We start from the raw sequence: 10473 nt of genomic DNA on the forward strand, positions 1-10473 counted from the left end.
TGTAATATAGATGCATTGCTCCAATCCTCCATATTCACATGGTGCTCTCTCTGTCTTCCCATGGCCATCTCCTTAAAGGACACCAGTCATACTGGATGAGGGCCAACCCTACACCAGGGTCCAGACCAGGCCAATGATCTCAGTAATTACATCTTCAGTGACCCTATTTCCCAGTAGTTGAGGTACTGAAAGTTAGGATTTCAAGATATCTTTCTGGAGGGGACACAAATGAATCCATAACAGTATCTATGTGAGGTAACCTCACCTCTGTTTCCCAACCTACAAAATAGGGATTGTAATCTCTACCTCTCCAGGTTGTTGTGAGGATTAAACAAACTACTGTTTATTAAGTGCCTAGCTCTGCCTAGCAGCTTGACAGATGGTAGATTTTATCAGTGTTAGGGAAAATGGACTGAGGCTCAGTTTTTGAGCTACAAGAAGGGTTGCTATTTCTCATACTGCAAAGCCCATAGGCACACCTGGTGAGTGTGTGCTAATGAGGCAACTGATCATGACCATCCCACTTTGAGTTTCACTGCTACGGCCCTGAGGAAGATGCTGTTCTTGCTTCTCATCTAATTAAGGTTTATTTGAAGAGGGGCCTCTGAGTTGATTTTGAAAGAAGTGCATCCACTTCCCCCTTCTATTTGCACATCTAATTGGCACACTGCACAGGTGGCAGAGTGGCAAAGACAATCAGGCCAGACTGTCCCAGCATCTGAGCCCCAGGCTAGAGTTTCAACCTTTAGAGACAGCACCAGAAGTACCTTCTATATATAGGTAGAGCTCAATGACCTTGCCAATTTGGGCAGAAAGAAATATGGGAGCCTGGCCTCTCATTGACACTCAGGCTTTCTTGAGGCTCATGGGCTCATGAAAATTTATTTATACCAGCCAACAACCCAAACTGAGCACATACCACACTTAATAAAGAACCTGGTAAGGACCCACACACACATACAAACATCCAAATGAGACCTGGGTGCAAATGGAAGATAAGAAAGGCCATATCATGAAGGTGACATGGACATAAGGTTTATTTCATTAAATGTTGTTATTCCTCCCTTTGAAGGAGGAGGACAATAAGGAGCTCAGTGTTGGGAGAGGGTTGTAGTCTTTTGATGAAGAAAATCCCATCCAGTAACTCCCACTTCCCTTATTTGGCAAATTGACTTAGTGATGTGTTCAGACAGGAACAAGAAGTGAGCAACAAAGTCCCCTGAGTCAGTTTGCACATTTATCTCAGAGAAGAGTCCTGGACAAGGTCTCTCTTGGAGCCAGAAGGACAAGAGACTGTAGCATGAAATTCAGGCCCACCCACATACTATTTTTCAGAGCCTAATTCTCTAGGTGCCAAATAGGAAGTTATTAGGAAGCCATTTTATTCCTCTGCTATTATGATTAGGAATCATTCTCTAAGGCCCCAGCTCCTCATTTCACTCTGTGGCTTTGGGTTTGCCTACCAAATCCCTTTTGAGCATTGCTTGTAAGTGTGCCCACAAGGACCCCTGCCCCTTTCCCCCTTACCTTCAAGTGATGGCCATTTCTTTCTGTCACCACTGATCCCCAGCCCACCACCGTGTGCACACACATGTCCTGTGCACCTGGGCTACCCTGTACTGTCCTAAATCATTAGTTGTAAAGCAAGAGCAGGAGATCATTTGTCAGCATGACTTGGTCACCCTCTCATATCCCATCCTGATTGGTCATAACCTCCAGTCCCACCCCCTGCTCATTCACCTGCCACTCATTTGTGACAGTTGGCAAGGTTCTACTTAAGGCTGGCTCATGCACAGCAAGAAGTCACATAAGTACCAAATTGAAAGGAGAGCACATACCAGGGAGGAGAGACAAAGTCAAGTTAGGTGAGCTGGAAAGGACATCAGGGCTGATGATATCAGCATGCATCTGTCCTCCCAGCTCACTAATGGAATATGAACTATCTTACCTATGTTGTTGGTCTGGACTTGGGTCTTCTAAGTTGGAGATGGTTTTAGAAGAATCTATTTTAACTCTTCCATGGAGTATACAGATTTCATCCTGTGGGTGCTGGGGGATACTAGGGAATGCTTAAGCTTTGTTTCCTGAATGTGTGAGACAAACCATCTGAAACTATTTCTTATTTACTAAGAGTGAATAGCTAGGGGCTAAAAGCACAGCCTGGAGAGGCAGACCCTCTTTGCCAGGAAGGGAGATTTTGAGCCTGTCTCTCTCTAGCCCTCCCCTTTGCTTCACAAAGCAGCCTTTAAATTATGGTAACTGGGTAATAAAGATTCCCTCCCCCCAACCCTAACATCTAGCCACCCCACATACCCTTTCTGGGGTAGTATGGTATAGAGGGTAGGCTATAGAGTTAAATAGATCTGGTTTCTGTCTAGTCATGCGATCTTGAGCACTAAACTTCGAGGACATTTTTCTACCTATAAAATGAGAACAATAGTACATCATAAGGTATTATCAAGCTATTGAGAAGATGGAATGAAATCATGTATGCATAGTGCCTGGCATATAGTATGTGCTCAAAAATTGGTAGCTATTTTTATGAGAACATTTAGATGTCTCCAGGGACTTGAGGATCAAGAGTAGGACCTTTATCCTGGAACCTAAGTTGTTGGGGTACAACTCAGTGTTAACTTATACTGGTCAAAGGGCCTCTCTGCTTGCAAACTGTGAGTGTGCCAAGCTCCAAGGAAAGCATCACTATCTGATTTTTTTCCTGAATCTCCCTATTGAGAAAATAAAGAGCTGGCTGACTATACTTTCCAGTGACCCTATGGACCAAAGGAGGTATAAGTTGGCAACCTGTGGTCTAATGGCCACTAGGCAGGGACTGGGAGTTGGGGAGAAAGCAAGAATCTATGAAGGTAAAGTACTAGGCATTGGATACTCACTCTTTTTCCTGTTTTCACCAGCTGAGAAACGCTGAATATGAGGCCACACTGAAAATTTCCCTGGATGCCATGAATAAGGAGTTTGAAAAGCTATCCAAGATTGACTGGATGAATTCAATCCTTTTTCTGGAGGTATGTGACCTGTGGGTTGGGAAATAAAGGGAAAGAGGGGTTCTTCCTCAGGGCTTTGCCTTCCAGTGTAAGCCAGGACACAATGACTGATATAGCAGAGGCAGACCAGTAGTGGCTTTCAGCTTGTGCTTAATGGAGCCTCCTCCTTGCATCTCCTCACCATTTAAGTAGACAAGGCAGAAGGCACATTGAAAAACTAGATGACCATGGGAACATAACCAGAAAGAACAGCTCTGTAGAGAAGATTGGAAAAGAATAAGCAAGATTGGTCTTTTTCTGTGCTTTTCTCCTGGCCACAATTCCCTTCCCCTGCTTAGTACCTGCTGCCAGGACTGAATTTCATCTGGTACATACCATTAGGGCCAATACCAGTTGTTTACAGCCAACATTTGTTCTAAATGGTTGGTGCCCAGGCCATACTGGTGTTTAAATCTACCAAGTATCACCTCTCCCTTGCTGCTCTCTGTCCCTCTCACTCCGGGAGGAAAGCAGGCTTTCTCAGTGCCTTCCCCTAGCAGATGTGTGGCTTAAAAGAAAATCAAGCACGGCAGCAGTGGCTACAATATAGCTCTGGGGATGTTGTCATTTTTTGACAATTCTGAATGCTTTCCTGAGATGAAAAAATAGTACATTTCATAAATCAAATGACTGGAAGATGTCTACCTATCACCAGGTAAGTTACTCCCATTATGGTCTGACAGGGTTTTTCTCTAAACTTCTCTACCATGGAACTGCTCATTTCAACACCGTGTAAGAATCCTTATTTATTCCACTCATTATACCTGTTTTCCGACTTTATATACCAGTTGTATGAATGTGAGCAAGACATACAAGGATTTGGACTAGTGCAGCAATTAGGCTACCATTTAAGAGAAAAAGACACAGGCAAATTCAGGTCTTAAATAATTTAATAACTTTATCATATGCCTTTGCTGCTCTTGACCAGCAGCCCTCTGGGGAAGGAAAACATGCTGTTATGCAGAAAAGGAAGCAAACTCTTGTAGCACTTTCTTCCTCAGTTCAACTGTCTAGCACCAAGCCCCTGACCTAGACAGATAGACTGGATATTGAGAGAACTAAGACAAACAGTCCATGCTCTGAGGTCTCAATATTTGAGTTTGCCTTGTCTGGGCATAATCTCTTTTCTGGACTTCAGTATTTCCATAAATATGAAGAAATGAGGCTCTAAAGAAGGGCAGAGTAGATTGAAAGAAAGGCAGGAAGATATTGATCATTCACCTAACACCCAACTTGCTTGCCTTAATGCCACAGAAGATGCAGATCCACTTTGATGGGGAAAAGCAGGAGGAGAGTCAGTTATTCATTGGGCTTTCCAGAGTTTTGGTTGAGAGGGAAGGTCCTGTGCCCTTACTTTAGGTTTCTTATGAAAGGCAATTCAGAAGATCAGTTATACATATGAGAGCATTTATTTGGGGGTTAGGGGTTTCCCAGGTGGTTCAGTGGTAAAGAATCCCACTGCAATTCAGGAAACCCGGGTTCTAACCCTGGGTCAGGAAGATCCTCTGGAGAAGGGAATGGCTACCCACTCCAGTATTTCTTGCCTGGAAAATTTCATGGACAGAGGAACCCGGTGGGGCTAGTCCATGGGGGTCGCAAAGAGTTGGACATGACTGAGCAACTGACCACACACACATTAAAGTGTTTAGCAAAGCATCTGGCACAGAGTCGGATCTTGGTAAAGACCAGATGCCTTCTCAGGTATGGTACTAGTGAGTAGGGATGTCTCCCACACCTGAATAGATAGCAGATTGGCCGGCTTCCCGCAGCCATCCTTGTTCACCATCTCTCCAAGCCTCTAAGAATTGTTTCTATTAGGCAACTAACATTTTGACCTTCCTTTTGTTGTGCTTTACTAGGAAAAGTCCTCAGACACTGACAGCAAAAGCTTCAGATTGAAAGTTAAGTTCCCCAAATTGGGGAAAAAGAAGTCAGAAGAGGAATACAAGCCTAAATCAGGCCAAGGCATCCAGGGTTTTATTGGTAAGTTTCCCCCACAGGCATCAAGGTCGTGAAGACCTCCCAGCAGCCTGGATTCCTCCCTCCCAAAGACCTGAAGCTCACATTAGAAATATGTGCAGGTACGGTGGTAATGGAGGAGGCAGCCAACTGGGAGCCAACCTTAGGTGATGCCAAGAAGTCTCTTGGATAGGTTGAGTTAGAAAGTGCTATGGAGGGACTTCCCTGACGGTCCAGTGGTTAGGACTCCATGCTTCCACTGCAGGGAGCACAGGCTTGGTCCCTGATTGGGGAACTAAGATCTGATGTGCTGTGCAGTGTGACCAAAAAAAAAAGAAAGAAAGACCCTTAAGAAAAAAAAGCAAGTGGTTATGGACACTGACAAGGAGAGAGCCTGAGCGGCAACCTTACAGTGCAGTCTCTGTGATGTAAACAGCTGCAGAGAAAAAACAGAATAAGCGGTTAACTTTCCACTTGATTCATTCCTTTCTTTGTCGATAAAGTATTGCAAAACAGTCATATTTATATCTCTTTCCCAGTCAAATACAACTACAAGCTTCTGGTCCTGCTCCAGAAAGCAGTATTATTTGACATGGGTTGGGGGTGTCGGTATGGGCACCTACAGTATCAGGAACAGTTCTCATGATCTATCTAAATGCTCCTATTCTGTATCTGTTATAGTCAGTCCCTGGAAATGCAAACTTTGTTTCATTATTTGAATTTTGGTTCCACCTCTTCTTCAGAATACAGGCTTCCCAGGTGGCACAGTGATAAAGATTGCCACCTGCCAATGCAGGAGACACAGGAGACTTGGATTTGATCCCTGGGTTGGGAAGAACCCTTGGAGGAGATCATGGCAACCCACTCCAGTATTCTTGCCTGGGAAATAAGAGGAGCCTGGCGGGCTACAGTCCATAGGGTCACAGAGGGTCAGACACGACTAAAGTGACTGAGCACTTCTTCAGAATTGGACTTAAATGTTCTTGATATGTCAGTGGAACTCAAAAGAATGTTCCCTTAGAGTTGTCAGTTATACCAATTCTGACGTCAATGGTCCCTCCTAAATTCTGAGCCTAGATGACCTGGAAGCTTGAGAGAGATAACAATGGTGGACATAGAGGAAAAAGGATGGAGGGTGGTAGTTTTTTGTTTTTTGAGAAACTAAGACTTGCACAGATGCCAAGAGAGAATTGCCTGGATCAAATTATGTTTGGTCCAGCTATGTTGAGTCCCAAAGAATCTGCCAGCTAGGAGACCCATGGTGCTTGAGAGTCTTTCTAAATACTCAGAAGGGGTCAATAGCAGCTTCATGGATTATCAGGTTCTAAGAACTCATCCCATCTGTGTTTGGCTCTCATGGTATCAGCTGGTTTTCTAAGATGGCTCAGAGATGGTTGATACAATATGAACAAATGAGTCTGTCTCCTAAAAGACTGTTTGCTCTCTTTAGGGTCCCTACATTTAGGCTGGCAATGTGCTAACCTCTTTGTTTCTATATTTGCTTTTTTTCTCTAAAGGAAGTTTGTGGCATCACAGACATCATGAAGATGAAGCAAAATATGATGATCCTCCAACACCATCAGGATCTCAACTATAATCCTGGAAAGCTGGAAGAACTGACAACATTTAGGATTCTACTGAAAACTCTTGAAACCTCAATACAGGCTATACTAAATTATTTCAGAACAAACATGAGCACCACCAAGAAAGATCCTCCAATTCTTTACACTAATACATTTTTGTCTGGACTCAATCAGGTCTCCTTAGAGGTTTACATTTTCTCATTGGCCAAAGATTCTTGTTCCGAGTTGTCTTGTTCAGTTCTCTTCGTGCATCTTGAGCAACTACAATATTTAATTGAAATATGCTTTTTGTGAATGGCCTGGGATCTGCAAAGGATTCAAGGGAGTTCACTTTTTCAGGGAGTTGGGGAATGTTGTTCTCTGACTGGCAGAAAAACTGCTGATGCTAGGGAATGAATGAAAGAAATACTCTCAGGGAGGTGAGGAGAGGGGTCAGGAAAGCCAGGTGTGGTGGTGTTTCTCCCCCAATCCCTGCCAATTGCAACTTGTAACTTCAGGAGGTCTCTACTAGTTGACTTATTAAAATGAGAACTAGGTCATGGGGGCTTGTGCAGTTGCCTGTTACAATGACCATGTGAGATCTTTTCTTGTGGTGACTGCTCTCTCTGCAAAACCTTTCTGCTTTTCCATGTGCGCATGTATGTCTTTGCACATGTCCAGGTGGTGCTCTGGTGGCTGGGTGGGCCGCCCATTGGTTGGAACTCACCCCTATGGCAACCATACAGGCTCCCCTCCTACTGCCTTCATCCTAGCCTGCATGCCTCCATGGAGTGTTTTGCTGCATTCTTGCTGGATTTTTTAACTAAATGTTTTGCTGCTGTGCTGCAGTATAGTTATGTATAGAGACATATAAAGATGTATATATATAAATATATATATATATATTTTTAAGAACTGAAAATACAACTCGACCTCTAAATGACCCTATAATTAATTGTGCTAACCCAGGAATCCCTCCCCACCCCCACTACCCTACACACACACATATGCCTCTACCAACTGCCCTAGTTCTTGGTGGAGCTTCTAAACTTTTGGTGCATTTTCAGCGTCTTAGAAGTGGCTGGGATCTACCTATGGCCCAGCTGATTCCGACGCCCCCTTAAAATTCTGAGCCAGGCCACAGAAAGGGGAACAAAAACATCAATGCCCTAGAGAAGGGGGCTAAGCTGGCATGCTGCCTTTTTGCTCTATCTGTCCTGGACTCGACATCAGCAACTGCCCCAACCTATGCTGTCCCCTCACCCAAGAAACTATATGGAGCAACAAGGCCTTGAGCTCTCTGACTTAGATGTCTGAGCAAAGGACTGCCTGACAATCAAGCCACAGCCTAGGCCCTTCCCCACAAGCTCCATCTTGGTCTGCTGTTGGTTAAGTCCTCAAATCACCTTTGAATCTCCCTTCTTGCTCCTTTCCCTTGAGTACCAGAGGGAAATTCAAAGTGATGAGAGAGAACAAGGGCCTGGGAAAGTGGAGGCTAAAAGCTTCTGCTTCTCCCATGGTTTTTCTTCCAAATTTCTCAAGAAAACAAACCAGGCCAAAATTGCTCCAAATCCCAATTAGCATTTTTTTTTTTGAATGCCTGTGCCCAATCAGGCAAATCTAATCAAACTCCAGTATTTCCCCAGTGATTTCCTCTAGTCTGCCTTGTATCCCCACCCACCTTCAATTTATACCTTTAGGTAAATGTCCCTTCCCATTTACAACAGAAAGCCAGGAAACTGGCCTCTCCCCACTTCTCAGACAAACTTAGCGTGCTCAGTTACCTGACTCAGTCCACTGGCTGGTTCATCGAGGTGCACAATCCAACTCTAAGCACTGGTTCTCAACTCTGGAATTCCACCAGCCTAGCCCACTTAAACCAGCCACCTGTGTTCCACCTCTGCAGGGGTGAGGAGAAACATACTAACAAGGGGATAGTCCCCAGATGTCTGATTGCTGTGCCAAACAAACAAAAAAGTCTTAGCTCTACAACTAGTTAAGAAAGTTAATGGAAAAACATTGAGAGAAAACATTTAAGACTTATTTAAGCATCAGAATATGTTAACTTACTGTATGTATTTAAGTGGGGAATGTGCTGTTCCTGTGTATTTGGCTTTCTCTGCATTACTCTTTCTTCCCAGGAGGAGGTATTCGATCAAATCAGTAAGGCCACAGTTGTTGCAGCCCAACTTGACTCCTCCATGGCTGCACATTAACAGCTGCACACATGCTCACTCACAGAGTTGGGAACCAAGTTGCATTTTTTCTCAGAAGAGTCAAATGAGTAAATTTAAGGAAACAAAAGAAAGTCCTGGGAGAGGGTAGCTTTTACTTGGCAGTGCCTAAGCAGAGCTGTGTCTTGTAATTATTTTTTAATCACCAGTGACAGTAAACTGGAATAGTACTCCATCTATTGTGCTTACTTTGCTGACTTACTACATGTAATACTACTGTTGCTCTGTTGTATCATCTAGATTCTGTTTCACTCACCCTGTCCTCCCAGCCTGATTCAGAATGATATTGAATAAAACCACTAGGATTGGAAGCTGGAGTCAACTCACGGAGCAGAATTGATAGGCCATGAGACATAGGAGCAGATGTGGCTAGCTAAATCACTTGGTTACCTCCTACACTGCTTAGTTATCAGTTGTTTTCCCAAAAAGGGAGACAGTTCTGCTGAGCACTTGTTCTTGCTCATACTAGCTTGAAAACAAAACAAGAAGTGGTTATCTCTTTTTCAAGAGAGTTGGCTCAGCCTCTGGAAGCATAAGCTCCTTTCAGGACTTCATGGTTAACTTCTTGCAGTAATATAGTTGTTCAGATGGTGGGGCCAGACACCAAATATCCATCTCAATTCTGTTCAAAGTTGCCATCAAGAGCCAAAGTTCTGGGATTTGATTGCATCTTTCTGGCACTTTCTGATGGACTGATTGAGTGGGCAATTCCTAGTAAGAAGAACTAGTGGGGAAGCAGAATGCCAGTAGATTTGGACTGCCATCAACTGCTTTTGGTGTCAACAATACAGGAGGTCAGCGGCTATCAGTCCCTTCACCAAAAAGAGGCCTGTGTTGTATCCAAAGGAACAAGGGAAGAATAAGGAAGACATTTTCAACTTAATAACTTAGGTTAAAGGTTGAGCGGAAGCAATAGTTGGGGTCAATGTCATCTTCCCTTGGGACACAAGTAGAAGAATTTTTGTTTCATAAGAAGTAGAAAATAATACCAAGGCAACCAAACTCATTAGCACCATTCCATCCTTGTAAAGGATCTTGATTGGTTTTATGGTTTGTGGAACTGCATCTGTCTATTTGTCTAATCTTTAATATACATTGTATTCTATTTGTTGTTTTGATTCCTCAGAGGCCCCTGCAAATAAGCAGCAGGGCCAGGGGCTTGTTGGGGGGAGGAAACTGGGGTAGTTATGGGGTAATGCAAAAAAGCAGAAAGTAAAGGTCTACAAAGTGTGCCTATTCCTCCTCCCCACAAAATGGAACACCAGTATTCAAAGTTAATAAAGTTTTGCTTCTTAAAGTATTTTAATAAATGGATAAATATAATTAACACCAATATCTCATCATTTACCTCAGGATTGGAGGAGTTGAATGGTGGTGGAAATGGGGAGTGGGCTGGGGTGGTCATCCAAGCTCTAAATAAGCCACATGCATGTAGGAAATGGCATGTGGCGGTGGGGGTTGGATGGGGACATCAGCAGCACAAACCAAGATTCTCCATCAGGGTGATCATAACACTAAAAGGGCTGCCACAAAAAGTTCTAAAACCTAAAACAACTCAGGACAAACTTGTGGGGAAATACACCTGCTACTATACTTCTTCTAGAAGCCAGTTCTCTGCAGAATCCAGATTCCAATGAAATGAATTAGGTTACAGGGGAGGTGAAGTGAGGTAGAGGA

At 43.7% G+C, this 10473-nt stretch overlaps 1 protein-coding gene across 1 annotated transcript in view; it reads left to right on the plus strand.

Annotated features, from left to right (window-relative positions):
• Window positions 1-6597, plus strand: part of DGKK (diacylglycerol kinase kappa) — a 161339-nt gene extending 154742 nt beyond the window's left edge. Inside the window, exons 28-30 of the mRNA XM_061137620.1 lie at window positions 2913-3023; window positions 4901-5028; window positions 6522-6597. Coding sequence (XP_060993603.1) covers window positions 2913-3023; window positions 4901-5028; window positions 6522-6597 — 315 coding nt within the window. The remainder of the gene's footprint in view (window positions 1-2912; window positions 3024-4900; window positions 5029-6521) is intronic.
• Window positions 6598-10473: the final 3876 nt, after the last annotated feature.

Source organism: Dama dama, chromosome X (genome assembly GCF_033118175.1).
Source record: "Dama dama isolate Ldn47 chromosome X, ASM3311817v1, whole genome shotgun sequence".
NCBI lineage: Eukaryota > Metazoa > Chordata > Mammalia > Artiodactyla > Cervidae > Dama > Dama dama.